The sequence below is a fragment of the Equus caballus genome, chromosome 2, assembly GCF_041296265.1.
Source record: "Equus caballus isolate H_3958 breed thoroughbred chromosome 2, TB-T2T, whole genome shotgun sequence".
NCBI classification, from domain to species: Eukaryota; Metazoa; Chordata; class Mammalia; order Perissodactyla; family Equidae; genus Equus; species Equus caballus.
The window spans coordinates 58,265,306-58,280,990 of NC_091685.1; the positions used below are offsets into that span (position 1 = coordinate 58,265,306).

A 15,685-nucleotide genomic window follows, 5' to 3' on the forward strand; every position below is an offset into this window, starting at 1 on the left:
TGCTCACCATCGCTGCCCCCTCCCTCGGAGCCCCGCCCAGCACCGCCCTTTTTTTTTAAGCCTCCTGAGAGTTTAAATCGAGAAGTCCCCTCTGGTCCTAACAACTGCTGCACCCCGACAAATTCAGTAAAAAATGAGAGTTCTAGAAAGGCTGTGACTTGTGTTTTTGTTGGTTTTTGTGATCTCCTTGGGCTGTGCTCTCAGAGCAGGAGTTGCTCCTTTGGAGGTGCACTGAAGGCAGCCCAGAGCCCAGCTCTGCAGGAGGGGCCCGAGTGTGCGACCACATGAAACCTGTGGCTCAGGCAGGTGCAGAGGCCCCAGTGAAACGCAGACACGTGTCATAAACCTTTTATTCAAAGTTTCAAGTATGTGTAAGCGTCCCTGATGACACAAGGCGTTGGGTGAGCGTCCTCGTCACAGGACCTTGGTTGCAGCACCTCTGAATCAGTAATCCACAGAATTGGAGCAACAAAGATGAGCCACTCACACAGGTAAGGTGGATTTTCTTTTGAGTTATACTTTCAAAGGCCCAGATGCCCAATATTAAATGCCACTAAATTACTTTGTGTTTCAAAGTCTGTGAAAATAGAATAACAGTATCTTAAAAATAAGAGGATGGGGGGCGGGCTGCGGGAGAAGCACCGACTGAACTCCCCACTCAGAGAGCACGAGGCAGCATTGTTTACATGTGTGAGTAGAAGCAAGGACTTTGTTTAGAGGTCTAGATACTCAGGTTGGCTGGAGACAACCTAAGAGGAAAAATGGGATTCGGCCTGACCTTGGGTTATGGTCACACTGCCAATGTAACTTGAGAAGAAAATGGCCCCACGTCGTCTGTGGTGAGCTGAGCGGGGAGGTGTCAGACTCAGGGTGGAGTGTGGTTTGGATGGATGACACCCTGTGCCCCTGGGGTCCCGGACAAGTGGCTGTTGGCAATGCTCCCACAGCCCTGTGGATGAGCCCCACCCCAGAGGCCTTCCCAGGCTCCAGCATCAGGAACAGCCCTTCCTCCTGAGTTTGGACATGGCTTCAGGGGTCGAGATGGGGCAGGGGTTGGGCTGGGTAGGGGGAGTGTGGCGATGGGTCACAGTTGTTGGGGAGGCTGCGCTGTGGCCCAAAGGCACGAGGTGACCACGGAGACTGCTTTACCGCGAGGAGAGCTGGTTATTTATGAGTCCACTGAAGTGTTCAAACTTTCTTTCCGTCTCTTCGCTGAAGGAACCACCTGAGGGGTGGGCAGCAGGGGGACAGAGTTTGGCAAACTGGATGCAACCCCCTCACCCAGGCGGGAGCGGTCGGCCTCAGGGGCCCTGGAGCCAGCGCCCTCCACCAGGTGGCCTGCAGGGGCCATCTCTATGTGACGCCACCAGGGCAGCAACTAGGTGCTGGTCGTCTCTCCGGCCAGGCACGCGTCGTGTGCTCTGTCAAGGTTGGGCGGAGGAGTGAGTAATATAGTGCATTTAGTTTTTGCCTTCACCAAGGGTAAGGGCCACCGCTCTTCCTGTAGAAGAGAGCACTGCTTCCCCTCTTGTCCCCAGGCTGTGTGAAGCAGGGAAGTTCCTTGATGGGTGACCAGAAGCCAGTGGTTCACTAGCTTCTAGTTCTCAACAGAGGACAGTGATACAGAGAGCCCACAAATTGCTGATGCCCGTGTTTTTGAGGTCACATGCATAATGAGGTGGTGGCCTCAGCTCCAGCCCTTAAATAGCTTTGGGGTCTGGGCTGGCTGGTTCTATACTGCCCTCTCTCTTTGGCCAGAGCTGGCTGTGAAAACCCAGTCTCCATCCAGGCTGTGTGTGTCCACAGCGTCCCTCCTGCATGTGGAGATGCGAGGCTGGCCCCACCCCCGAGCTCTTTACCCAGACGAGGAAGCTGCTCTGCTTCCTTGAGAAAGCAGGACAGCTCTTGCCTGTCTCCTGCAGGGGCCCTGGCAGGCCTGGGGGGCAGCCCTGAGGGTGCAGTGCCCCCTGGAGTGCCGGGGGCCTTACCTATGTGGCAGTTGTACATCCAGATGCGGTGGCCGTCGTAGCGGGCCCTGCACTTCATGATGTTGTTGGTGAAGTCAGACTCGGCAACCTCGTAGTAGGGGTTAATGACAACCTGGGGGAGAGCAGGTCGAGGGGGCTGCTGAGTCCCGCCCTGGCCCCAGAGCCGGGATGGCTCACAAAAGGGAGCATGGCAGGGGCTGTGCTCCAGGAGCAGCTGGGGGCAGGACAGCCAGAGGTAAGGTCAGGGAGGCAGAGAGGGGCAAGGCCCAAAGGAGTGAGACCTCCATGCACCTGTCTGTCTGTCTCGTGTAATTCACACACACCCCTACCAAGAGCCGGCCTCCAGAAGGGGTTACCCTCTCCTGGGTGCCCTGGGAGGCTTGAGGTTGGCAGAGAGGCAGGAGTTGGGGCCTGGGGAGGCCACAGAACAGGCTGTTGATGGGAACTAGACAGGAGCTGGGGAGCAGGACTTGCTGGGCGGGGTGGGGACAAGGACTGGGTGGTGTGGGAAGTGGGAGGATGGCGCCCTGGGCCTTGGCGATGCTGCTGCTCCTGGCGGTGTGACTGTGGACCGAACCTTCCGCTCTCCGGGTCTTGGCGTTGCTCTGGGTGATCCTCAAGCCCCTCCTGCTCGGGCCCAGAGTCCAGGGCTCTGGGGGAGACTGCGCCCTGCCTTGTACCCCCTTCCTGTGCATTGCCCCAGCTAAGAGGGCATAGCCCAAGGGAGCAGGAATAGGAAGGATAGTCCTGTGAGTGAGCGGACAGTAAAGGGAGATTTGCGGTGAGGAACCCAGAAGAAAAGACAAAGGGGAGGGAGGGGGAGGGGCAAAAGCTGCACCTGGGACTGTGGGTGACGGTAACGAGGACGGACACAAGTGAGCCCCTCCCTCAGGACCGCACCTGCAGAAGGGCTGTGGCCCTATGGGGGGACAGGGGCAGAGCTGCCCCAGGGCAGTGGTGATGGGGAGGGACAGCGTCCAGGTTTGGGGCCCTCAGGACCTCTCCCTCCAGAAGGGCCTGGATCTGACCCTTTAGCAGGGCCATGTCCCTGCTGGGCCTCCCAAAGACACGCTGTGGGAGACAGGCCAGCACGGGCCCAACCTGTGTCCTGGCCCAGCGCGGCCGTTCGGGGGCCCTAGGCTGTGTCCTGCTGTTACCCCGTCTCTTCAGCTAAGGTGGGTAAATGTCCCACTCTAGGGGGTCTTACTTGTCTTTGATTTCTACCCAACAGTCTTAGCTGTCCCCTGCCCTCCGCCATGCTGCACAGTGTTCAAACAAACCACACACTGAGGCCCACGCGGCTCCTTGCCCACCGACAGCCGCCCCCACGGGGCCCAGCTGGGCGTCCCTGCAGGGAGGGCAGCACGGCTCTCCGGGTCAGCTGGGGGCCGGGGGGGGGTGCTGAAATATGGGGTCTCCACAGCCCCGTCTCACTCTCAGATTCTGCAGTTCTGGATCCTGTGAGGATCTGCGGGAAGTGGCTTTAGTTTCTTAGAAAAACAATCTGCTGTGAATCCAGGAAATGGTGAGAACGAGGATAAAGCAAGGCCGCCAGGAACCTGTAAGCCACTGAACCCTGCCGCCAGCCTGTGGCACAGGCCCTGCTCCTGTAATGCACGTCCCCCTCACTGGCTTTCTCTGTCGCGGGCAGCATGACTGATGGCTGCGCTTGGGTCACGTGGGAACGGAGGGGGAAGTGAATCCCAGGCCAGGGCTCTCGCACGTCTATGCCAAGGCAAGTAGTCTCTTCCATTAATCAGAGGTGCTAACCTGCCCCTAATGAGTTGATTTGCTAACGGTATAGTTTAGGAGTGGAGAACACAGCACATTGAGTATCGTGACGTGAGCTGGGTTTGCCTGGCTGTAAAATGAGGTCATGGTATGCCCTTCCCTGGGGGATTACACAGACCATGCATTCACAGGCCTAGGCAGGGCCTGGCCCCGTGTCTATCTTCAATGAGCATAGTTATTTAAATAGATGGTATTTGTCAGAATACGCGACGATACACTCACTCAGCAGAGCGATAGCAAACCTCAGGCATACACCACCCTGCAGAGCGTGCGTGCACAGAGACACAGGCATTCACTGTGAACTAAAGAGCAGTCTGCTCTGGTTGGGCTCTCCAAGTCTGCGGTTCTGGGCTTCTGGGTGGAAAAGCGCTTGGCTGTCTGATTTCCAGCCTCTGGAATTGCCCAGGGAAACGTTCAGAGCCCCTCTGTGGTCCCTTCTCTGCAGGTGTTCCTTCTTCCCAGGGCTGTCTACGGGGTGGGGACCATAGACCAAGCCCTCGGCTGGCTGAATGTCCCCTTGGGAAAGCTTTCAAGGCAGAATGACACATTTCTGGTCAGCCACTTTGCCACCCAACAGGGCAAGCTTGGAAGCAGGATGGGTGGACATGTGGGAGAAATGAGAGGGTGGTAGGCAGGAGCGCACCTGAGCACCAGCAGGGGGAGCCCTGGGAACGTGGCGCCCCGCCTCCCCCACCAGTTGGGCCCTGGCTGGAGCCTGCAGCTGTTTGCACGACGACGTGGGAGAAATGTCCCCTCTGCAGATCCTCTTTTATGAGGCAAACTTTTTTGGGAGAGGCAAGTCACAAACACTTGCGAGGGAACAGCTCTTTATGAGATTGCGTTCAGCCTCGACAGCACAACCGAGGCAGGGTGAGGGCCCTGGGAGAAACCGGGGTGCTGTGAGAGCACGGCTCCACAGCTTGCCTCTGTGGAACACTTTCCTGGCCTGCAGCTGCACTTTGACTTGTCAGCCCTGGGTGTTAGCTGGACAGGGTGTGAGCGTCTCAGGAGGGCTGCAGATCCCCCTGGCCCGCAGGTCCCCCAGACTCAGGTAGCCTGACTGACCGTGAGGGCCCTGGGAGTGGCGCTCCCGCACTTCAGACAGCCTAGCCTCCATGCACGAGTTGTGCTTGGGCACCAACAGGAAGGAGGCTGCTCCCCTCTTGCTGGGGAGAAGACCCCTCCTCCCATCAGCAGGGGCCTGGAACCCCTTCCCACACTCCTCACCTGAAACAGGTAGTCTCCAGGGGGCACGTCAGTGATGTCGACCCACTGACAGTCAATGTCATGGCGGTACATGTCCCAGCAGCCCATGGTGATGCCCTGCTCGCCAAAGTTGGCACACTCGTAACTCTTCTGGATGTCTGCAGGCAGGGGCAGAGGGAAGCCGGTCACCAGGCATCCACGGCATCCAAGGCCCCGCGGCCCGAAGCATCTTCCTCTGCCCCCTGCGCCGCCTTCTCCACAAAGGGCCCTGAGAAGCCCTGCTGAGTGGGTGATGTCCCCCCCCTCAGAATCTCTCTTCCTTCCCCCAAGACCCCTACCTCTGCTTCATCTGGGCTTGGCGCCCCATCTGCTCTCGTTCAGTGGAATCCCTCACTCAATCCCCTACCCACATCCCATCCCCCTCTTCAGGCCCAGCCAAGTTCCCCTCCTCCATGAAGCCCTCCTTGGCCACTCTGGCTCACCCTGGCCTTTCTGAGGAATCATTAGCCTGGGAATGAAGCACGTGCATATCTGGGAAAGCTCCAGTGTCCATTGTTTAGCTTAGTGTGGGGGTCATCTTGTCTCCCTCTGAAGAATTCGCACTTGGCTGTGGGCTCGGGTCTGGTTCGTCTCTCTGACTCTTACTGGGTCAGCCCCTTGTCCGGTCCATAGTAGGTGCTCAAAACCTATTTGCTGTGTGAGTTTGTGGCACGTCAGTGGCAGGCCACGTGAGGGACTAACTCAGTTGTTGAGAGGCTCCCGTGCCCAGGCACTACTCTAGGCACAGAGTACACCAGAAGAGTCACCGTGTCTCCCCTTGAAGGGACCAGAAGCGCAGGACGGCAGGGCACCCACAGGTGATCACAGGGCACATGTGGCGGCCTACTGGCGGTGGGAGCAGAGTACTCTCTGCCTGGGGGAGTCGAGAGAGTCTGGGAACCTCAGAGGGGGTCGCTGGAGCTTGGACTGGCAGGGCCAGAGCCTGTGGGGCATGGGCACTTGGCACCGTGACACAGAGAGGTGGTGGCAGCCAGAGTGGGAGGGGACTGTGTGTCACATCCAAGGGTTTGGGTCTCACCCAGGAGCCATATGGACCCCCAGTGCCGTCAGCATAACTCTGGGGGAGCCAGGCGCCTTTAGAGCCAGGCCTTGCCCACACCCTCAGCCCCAAGTCATTGCCATGGGAGACCCAGTGGAGAAAGGTCATGTGGAGAATCAGCAGTGGCCAGAGTGACAGAGTCCAGCGTCAGGCCTGGGCTCTGGGCCAGGTGATCACAGCCGTGGGAGCATCTGAGTCCCTCTGAAGCTCCCCACCCCCACACAAAGTCACCTCCTTCACATTCCGTGTCCTCCAAGCAGAAGCTGGCTTTGTGGCCCTCTGCCACCTTGGTGCCATTGAGGTTCAGCAGGTCATAGTGGGTGAACACTTCCATGCTGTGGTAGTGCCTGGAGGAGAGAGGGCCTGGCAGTCAGTTTCTGGAGCCACTGCCCCCTGCAAGCAGCTGCCCAGCTGGCGATTTGCCTCTGGGAACACCTTGAGTCGCGTGGTCTGAAGGGGTGGCAGTTGGGAAAGAAGTGGGCGACAGGGCATGAGGACAGGGAGGATGGAAGTGAAAGCCAGGAACGGTGGTGCTTACAGGAGTGGGCTCCAGAGCGGGGCTGCCCCACCTCATGTCTCTCATCAGCTAAGTGGGACTGATAACGTCCGTACGCCTGGGGTGTGGTGGGAACCAGTGAGAGCAACTGACGCGTACAGGCCTGGGGTACAAGCAGCTCAATAAACTAAGCTATTTTTCCTAAGTGCTTTCAGTAAACCCCCTGGGCACTAATGTGGCTCCCACAGCCCATTCCTTTTGGGTATACTTTCCATAGACTAATAAAAGTCACTTTTTGATGTCTTTTGAAAACTTTTTAAAGTGGGAACATGGTAGAGAGGGAGGAAGAACAGAAAGGGGGAGGGTAAGTGGAGGGGCGGGAAGAGCAGGCACTAATGAGCGGGGCCTGTGTCCTGAGCAGGACTCATGTCCCCAGGGACAGACGGGCAGGAGGCGGGACCAGGAGCTGAGGCTTCAGCGACCTCAGCCGCCTACAGCCTGGAGCTGTGCTCCTTGCACTGAGCAAAGGAAGAAGGAGGGAGAAAGACTGCTCTGGAGCCCCCTGGAAGGAGCAGTGAGTTCTGGGACGGAGATGCAGGGCGTCCCTGTGGGCTCTGGAAGGGAGCGGCAGAGAGCTGTGCCCCGGGCTGCCCCTGCTCGGTGCCTGTTTACACAATGGTGTCTCATCTCCTCGCTTGGGAGGAATTGAGAACAGATGCAGATGCTTGGAAGGTGATGTATTTGGTTCAGAATAAACCAGGAGGGACATGGCTGCCGTGTGCTGCCGCAGGGCCTTCCTGCAGCCCTCAGCTGGCCTGGCCCATCCCAAGCGGCAACGTGTGTATCAGGAGCGTCCCCAACTATTCGAACACGCTCGATGTCATGACAGGGACATCTGGAAAATGGGGACACAGAAGAACAAGGTACTAGGGAATGGGGAGCAGAATCTCTTCTTTTGTTTACCTGTGACCTGAGCCTCCTCCTCGGGGAAGAGGGCAAGGCCACATGGCCCGCTCTCAGGGGAACGCTGGGACCGAACAGAAGTCGCAGAAACATCTAACAAGGGGCTTCTAACAGAGAGTTCTTGGTACCTGTGAACTCTCTCATTATTACTACTACTCCCAGCAGTAACAGGAGTAGTATTTTTATTACTCCACCACCACCACCATTCCTACCTACTATTATTCCTAACTGACAATGGCTTCCTCGCCTCCCAGGCCTTGTGCTGTTGGCCTCGGGCTCCGTCCGCTGGAACACGGGCAGCAGAGGACACAGGAAGAGGGGAATCACAAGGATAGGTTTTCTGAGAGGAAGTTAGAGGCTCTTTTTCCTTTCCTCCTGTGTTTGCTTATCCTAAAAATAACGTCAGAAGTTCCTAAGTTGGGCTTTTCCCAGGTCACTCATGCTTCTGGGTAAAAGGGTGCTGGCCAGAGGCCCCTGAGAACACTCACAAGGACGCGTTTTGTGGCCGCTGAAGCCACGACTTTGAAAGAGTCTATTTTGGCTTCTTGAAGGAGCAAGATGAGACATGAGGTCTGACTCACTGCCTAAAACATGTCTGCATCTTTCAGAGAGGGGCTTATGTTGCCATGTTTACCGGCTGGAGGGACTGAAGAGAAATGGTTTATGTTCCGTTGTCTAAACAAAATTCAGACGGAGTCCACAGATGGGCGGCTGTCAGGCTGGCCCTCTCCCGCTCCCCGGCTTCCTGCAGACTTGATGTAAGAGTCTTTCCTGCTCTTCAGCTTTTCCCCTGAGAAGACGGGCAGGGAAACAGCTGGTTTGGAGCCTCCCAACTCTGGCCAGCTGCGGTCCTGCGGCCTCTCCGCTTTACCTCCCCGGCTTATGTGGACATCATCCCTGGGCCAGCCAGCGGGCTGTGGAGCCCAGGGGCACCCACCTCCACCACCCCCACACATAGCCCAGCAATACAGAATGGGGCTGCGGGGAAGGTGGGAGGGTGCGTCCTGGTGATGGGGGCATCCTTCCTCTTTCCAGGCTGAGGTGTCCTGACCTTTGGAAGTAGAAGAGGGGGCCTGATCCATGAGGTAGAGATGGAAAAACTCCTACGTGGAAAGAAATTCCAGAATGCAAAGGGGAGTGAGAATAACCTGACACTTGATGGAGGCCATTGCAGTGAAGGCAGGACGCCTTCTACCTCCTATCCTGAGACACAGTCCTAGCTGAGGAAGGAGGTTCCAGACGCCCACTCGGACGACAGACACAGCCAGTCCAGAGAAAGACGAGAGGTTTGGGTACGCTCTTGGTTATCCTAGGTCATTGGGGGCCCAAGTGAAACTCCCAGTCAGAGAATCCATGCCCACCATGGAGGAGATGTTTCACTCCTCCTCCTGTGCCACACCAGCCACACATCCCCTGGCCTCCAGAGTGGACAGTCCTGGCCGGTGCTCAGCTGTGGTTGGGCCAATGCTCCTGTCCCCATTTCAGAGAACACTGGGGGTGTGTTCCAGTCTCAGGAGGTGCTGCTACAAAGGGCAGGGGCCCTTCCGCTTGCTCCACCCTGCCTTCCACATGCCTTCTGTACGTGTTAGGCAGTCCCCTGGCCGGAACAAAGACCCACAGGTGCGATGAGGGCCTAAAATTGGCTCACAGAGGCCATATCACATCTGTGGGGCTTGGACCCAACATGGGGGCTGCTCTGCACATGGGAGAGGCAGGGCAGAATGAATGAAGGTCTCCCCTTGGTAGCACTGCCATCCCTGACTCGGAGGGCTGCATTGGTGCTGGCTGTCCACCATGGAAGCGGACATCCAGGGCTTCTGCCTGTCCCAGAGCCTCTCCTGTGGTTTCCCTGAGGTGGGAGGGCCAGGCCCTGGGACACAGCAGGAGTCACGAACCAGGAGGGACAGAGCTGCTCCGTGCCCTGGTATGCATCTGTGCCCAGCTTTGTCTGGCCCCTGTCAAAGCTACGACATGATGGCCAGTTACGTAGGTATGGCCCCAACTCCCTGGGGCACAAGAAGCAGGAGGAAGACCTCAGCAAGATCATCAGCCAAGGGCACAATGCATACGACAGGGAATAACTCCAGGCATTCGCCACTGTCTGGCTGGTGAGGAAGCTCCTGAGGGGTCAATCTTTGTGTTTCATCTCAGACCTTTCCAGGAACACAGCTCTGGTCCTCAGCTTGCATCAATCGAACAGGGAGTGATCCTTGTCCCCATTCACAAGACTTTGAGCCAGGGCTCTCAACTGTGGGTCCACAGATGAGTTTTAGTGTGTCTGTAAATCTGTGACATAGGATGTTAAATCTTCTAGAAATAATTCTTTGGAGTGGAGGAAGGGCCAGGTTTCATCACACTCCCGAAGGGACCCAACAGAGGATTGGGGCCAGGGGTCCTGTTGAAAGGTCCTCCCACAGAGCCTGAAGAATTCCCCAAGACTCTGGAGGCCAGGGGGCCCCGCTTATGCTCCCTGGGATGTATGGTCACAGGTTCTCAGTTATGGACCAGGAAGGGGAGGTCTGATGGGACATACGCTTAGCCAGCACGTTCTTTTCCACCCATCCCTCCCAAACCATTTATTGGAACATCTGTAAGCAAAGAAGTAAAGCAGACCACAGGAAAAGCAGAGTCCCTGGGGCTCCAGATTAGAAGAAAGACTTCCATGATGTCGCCATGTGTATTCCTGGGGAGAGACCATTCCTCAGAGAGCAAGTGTATGCCACATGGAGCCTCCTACCATGTGATGTCCGGGCAGACCCCATCTGTGGGCAGAGATGCATTCCTGTCTACTTACAGACCCCCCGCCACACGGTGTCAGGGCTTCCACCCCATGTTCTCTAAAGGAAATCAGGCACCAGTGTGCTCAGGACTTTAATTGTAGTCTTTGACTTCTGCCCTGCAGAAGACTTACATGCTTCCATAGAAAGACCAAAAGTTCTTTGGCTAATTATGACTTTCAGCACATACAGATAATTATAAAGGAAAATCAGCACCCCTAAATTCTATCATAGTCCTTTCTTTTGAAAACGGTTGAACAACCCTATCCCAAAACCGATTTGAAGGTGACTAGGCCACAGGTGTGACAGGAAGAAGAAGCCAGAGACAGATGTCTAAGGAAGATTTGGTGGCGGTAACAGGAAATGCACGCTTTGGAGCGGAACCGGCCCGAGTGGGGGCCCCTGCTCCACCACGGCTTGTGTTATCTTGGGCACGTCACAGGAGCCCTGAGCCTCTGTTCCCTTGCCCGTGAAATGAGGGTTCCACGTGCCTGGCACTTAGGGGGTCCATACACGCTAGTTCTGGTGCCCCCAACAGTGATCCCCACATTTTGGGGCTGGAAGAACACCTAGCGATCTGCTAGCCCAGGGCTTCTCAGACTTCGATGTGCACAGAAACCTGTCGATCCTGTTAAAATTCGGATTCTGACTCGAAGGTCTGCCACGGCTCGGGATTCAGCACTGATGGCAGATGCTGCCAGCCCACGGGCCTCACTTTGAGAAGCAGGGACCCAGTGCAAAAGCTTTCTTGCGTAGAAGGAGTTCTGAGCAGAGAGAAGGGGACTCGCGGGGCCGGAGTCTGTGGCCTCAGGAGGATTGCTGCCGTGTTGAACAGCAGGGGCCACCGTCCCTTCCTTTCCACAGGTGTGTTCCCTCTACCTGCCAGCTCAGGTCTGAGCTGGAAAATGTGACAAGCAGGGACAGCAGAGTCTGGATTAGAGTAAGAATCAAGGCAAAGAAAAAAACAGGAAAGGCAGAGGGATGCGCAGGATAGCTGCCGTTGGCTCCAGCTAGGGCTGGCTCTAGGGTTTCCTTCTGTTCTTTTCTGGAATTTATAGCACTGGGACCAGATCCACAGACTGAAGGCTGGAAGGGACGTTACAGGTCGTGGGTGATGTGGCCCAGCTGGCCCAACTTCATGCAGCTGGTTAGAGGTACAGCTGGGTTGGGAGACCAGGTCTCATGACTCCTGGGCCTAGGCCTCTTGTCTCCACACCCACTGTCTTCCTACAGATATTTAAAATATACCCTGGTATTTAAATAGATTTCTGAATGAACTCAGAGTCCAACAATTGCAGAACCCCCAAGCACCCTGCAGAACACAAACAAAACCATTGACCAAAGGTCAGTGGAGGGGCATTAGGTACTCAAAGTTTGTTTCCTAATGGCAGGGGTGTTGGAGATAAGACAGGAAGGTGAGGTGGGCCAGGGCAACTGGAGTGGGGAACGGCTTCAGTAAACATGGAAGGTCGGTGAGGCAGACCGAACTCCCTCCATCTTAGGATAAGCCTGCCTCCTGGACCATGTGATTCTGAATCCCATCGGGACCCTGCAGGATGTCGGGCCAGGGCAGTTTGGTGGTGATGGAAGGGAGGGCTTACCTGTGGCAGTCATGCCAGATCCATGCATGGCGGCCGTTCTTGGGTCGGAAGTCAGACTGGCCATTGTTGTGGATCTGGGAGGAGAAGCGCAGAAGCCGCCGGTAGCCGGTGGTGGGGTTGGTCTGGGCGGCCGAGGCCGAGAGGCAGTTCTCCTCCATGGCGCACTGGAGCATGAACATGGGCCGGTCCTCCAGGTAGGTGCTCTGCTGGACAATCTCCGCATTGAGGACCAGGTCAGGGGCAGCTGGGGAGGGCAGACACGGTGTTGGAACGAGATGAAACCCCGCCACCCCTTCCCAAGTATTTTACTTGTGATTCCCGAGCTGGGACAAACCCTAGCCCTGCCTAGCGCCACTTTCTGGAACTGGCTCATGGTCTCCCCCTCAAGGTCATCTTCCTTGAGGAATGCTACCCCAAATTTCTCTTCTTCTCTGAGAGTCCTCCTGGACACCTCTGCAGTTATCAGTGCAGAGGGGCAAAAATGTTGACAGTCTGGGCGATGGGTACGTGAGAGTTCATTATATTTTTCTCTTTACCTTTGAGTGGCTTGAGATTTTCCACAATAAAAAGCAAACAATAACGATGAAATTGTGCTACCCAGAGAGAGAACACTTAATACCTTGGTCTGATTCCTCTGGGAATGACACAAATATATTTTCCAATATGTGTAGTATCATATGTAGATTTGTAGTCTGCTAATACCGTTTCACTTAAAATATATCTTGACATATTTCCTTGTTAATAAATATCTGTTGCAACATTCATGTCATGGCTACATAATATTTAATTCATAACCCTATCCCATACTTTTAGATACATCAGTTCTTGGAATTTTTCACAAAGATAAAGCTGTGGCAAACATCCTGTAGCAAATCTGTGTGTATAACTTGATTATTTCTTTAGATTCTATCCTGTAAGGGAAACTGCCGGGAGGAAGGGTTGCATCCTCGCGAGGCTCGCATGCGTAGTGCCTAACGGCCTTCTTAACAGGTTCTCCCAGTCTTCACTGGCATTCTTGACCTATGTGAGCCTTTCCCCCCAGGTGCATCTTTTAAAACAAGCTTGATGTATTCAATTAGCACACTGCACACAGCAGGTGTTTAAAAAATTACCCATGGCCACAATCTAGATCTACTAAACTATTGTATCAGAGGTTTAGCTTCTTTTCAAAAGGATTAACTGTAAGTTTGCCTTGAAAAGTGAGATTCCACTGAACATTTCTAGTACACTTCAATTCACACAAATGTTGTATATGAATCATTTACAAGATCCATCCATCTTGTTTCCTGACAAGTTGCTTGTAAATTTCTGAAGGGAGTGTGGGTCTGTGAGCTTGGCTTCCCTCCAGTTCCCGGGAGCCGTGCGCACCCCCGCTCGTCTGCGGCCCTCTCCATCCCGGCTACACTGGGGCACAGCAGGTTCGCAAGAAACACCTGCAGCTGATGGGGCCGGCAGCCTCTAGAGAGCAAATCTGCCTGCAGGGGCTGGGTGTGGAAGCGCGAGGCCATGAAAGGGAGAACAGATGGGATGTGGGGTAGGGCGCGGAAGACGTCAATCAGGAGGCTCTGGGCTGAGAACTGTTTCCTCCTGGCGCATGCGCCCGGACGCCACATGGCTGGCGCTGAGCGTGCTGGGCCCACTGTCATTGGAGGGTGTTCTGAGCCTCGGTTCTCTCAGCAACAGCCCCATGAAACTCATTTTTGGTCTGCCATGACAGTGCTGAGAGCATTGTTCATAACTCTCAGCGCTCCCACTGAGAAAGTCCCTTCAATCTAAGTATTTAGAATAGCAGCCCTTTCGTGACTCATGAGGTTGTTTCGATTTCATGGATACTGTGAATTATATTAATGATCAGGTTTCCCTCTTTCCTTTGGCTGCTAGGAAGCTCACTGTGAAATTTACAACCTCCTCATAGTAAATGTATAGGATTCCATAGTGCATATTTTTTATTACGGCTCCATTTTGAGCCACTACCTTTTTGCCAACACCTATCTTCTGTTCATCTCCTTTTATCTTATACTACTTTGAATTTTATTTAGGTTTACGTTATCTTAATTTCCTTTTGGAAAAGATGGTCTATTACAAATATAAATAAATTAGTAAGCAAACAAGAGGCCCTGACTACTTCTGTCTGCGTGGATGCTCTTCCCTTGGGGGCTGGTGAGGGCGATCGACTCGCTCTCTCCTCTCAGACAGGGTGCCATAGCTTGTGATGTCCGCCCGGAGAAGCTCGCACTGGGGCCAAGAGTCCTGGCTTACGAGGGTTAGGGAATGCTGAGTGAGTCCAAAAGGGGTGGATGGGAGAGAGGAACTGACTGAGCTCAGGTTTAATCTTCTCCCTAGTTCTCCATGATGGTAAATGACAGTGCCTCACTGTTTAGTAAGCACTTGCGCATATTCATTGTCACATCGGATTTCCAGTTTCTAGGAACGACTGTAGATCGTGGTGGTGAACTCACTTTGCCAGGATCAGCTAATAAGTGGCAAGTGGGGTCTGTTCTCCGGCCAGATCCTGGACCTCTCCCACCTCCCAGATTCATGAGGGAGACGGCTAGGTGTGGTTTCATACGGCCAGGGGTGGGGAACGCGGAGTCCGGGGACCAGGAGAGCAACACCCTACGGGGCTGTCGCCAGTCCTCTCTCAGCATGGAAGGGACACGGCATCAGCTGGGCCATGCGGAATCCCGGCGCCGTTGCCCTTCTGTATTCTGTCTCTCTGGGATTCCCAGGGAGTCACCAGGAAGCTACACTGCCTCCTGAGTGTGAAAACAGGGAATGATCTCGGGCTCACGTGCTTCATCTGCTTCGCTCGCCTCCAAAACATCCTCCGAGGAAGGTTTACCTGCCTGGCTGACGGGTGAGAACAAGTCCTCAGTCACCTAATTCGCCCCCGGTCTCTTAAGCAGACTCCGCGGGCCCTGGGATTTGAACTCCAGCCCCGCCCTCCCGCCCTGCTTTGCACTCTGTCGTCAGGCGGGGCTCCAGGGGGGCGGGGGCGGGGCCTCTTGCCCTGACTCATCTCACTAACTCATGTCTGCGTCCCTCCTCTGCTCGGCTCATGGCAGAGGCCCCAGAGCCTTGCAAAGAGTAACCAGTAAGACGCTGGGCCCCTCCTGGAGCCCGGCGGGCAGGGTGGGAGATGATCCCCAGGAACTCTCACTTTCTGAGCAGGCGACTCCGGCCCCGTACTGCACCCCGCCCTGGGGGCAGGCCACGTCCTCCCCGTCGTGGTGGCAGTGCGCCAGGGACAGCTCCGTTCCCGAGCACTTCACTCCGCTCATGACTACTTTGTTGGCGTCGATGTTTCCGTGCCAATACCAGGTCTCCTGGACGAATCAACAAAAGAAATGGCTAGTGCGTCACCTTGAACTGTCACTTCCTCATATTCTGTCTCACAAAAGTCCCAAGCTTTTACGACCCCATTTTTCAGATGGAGACAGCTGAGGCACAAAGAGTCACTTACCCAAGTCACACAGTTTGTTGGTGGCCAAGCAAGTGAGACCCTCACCCTTGGATTCTGCCACTCTCCCTCTTGGGAAAACACAGCTAAGGCTCTGCTCGAACGATGGTTCAGTGTTGCGTGTCAGGAATGGCTGGCACCTGCAACTCATGCTGCCAACTGTCTCATCCTGAGCCCAGGGCAGACATTACTAGTCAATCATAGCACTCTCTCCTCTAAGTCTGAATGTGCTCTCAGAATCCTTCTCAACGCAGTGCTCCAGGAAGACACTACCAATTGATCAGAATTGGCAGGAGAGAAGAAA

The 15,685-nt window shown here is 55.2% G+C and overlaps 1 protein-coding gene across 9 annotated transcripts in view; it reads right to left on the reverse strand.

Moving 5' to 3' along the window:
- Window positions 1–336: 336 nt before the first annotated feature.
- Window positions 337–15,685, reverse strand: part of LOXL2 (lysyl oxidase like 2) — an 89,659-nt gene continuing 74,310 nt past the window's right edge. For 5 of the 9 annotated variants that reach the window (XM_001914854.6, XM_023636163.2, XM_023636161.2 and 2 more), the window contains 6 exons: window positions 15,082–15,247; window positions 11,922–12,165; window positions 6,316–6,431; window positions 5,007–5,143; window positions 1,989–2,100; window positions 337–1,225 (listed from right to left, as the gene is read on the reverse strand). In XM_001914854.6, the coding sequence (XP_001914889.4) occupies window positions 1,146–1,225; window positions 1,989–2,100; window positions 5,007–5,143; window positions 6,316–6,431; window positions 11,922–12,165; window positions 15,082–15,247 (855 nt within the window). In that variant the 3' untranslated portion in view covers window positions 337–1,145. Of the gene's footprint in view, window positions 1,422–1,988; window positions 2,101–5,006; window positions 5,144–6,315; window positions 6,432–11,921; window positions 12,166–15,081; window positions 15,248–15,685 lie in introns of all 9 variants that reach the window. The other 4 variants (XM_070256068.1, XM_070256058.1, XM_023636164.2 and 1 more) reach the window with 1 other exon arrangement.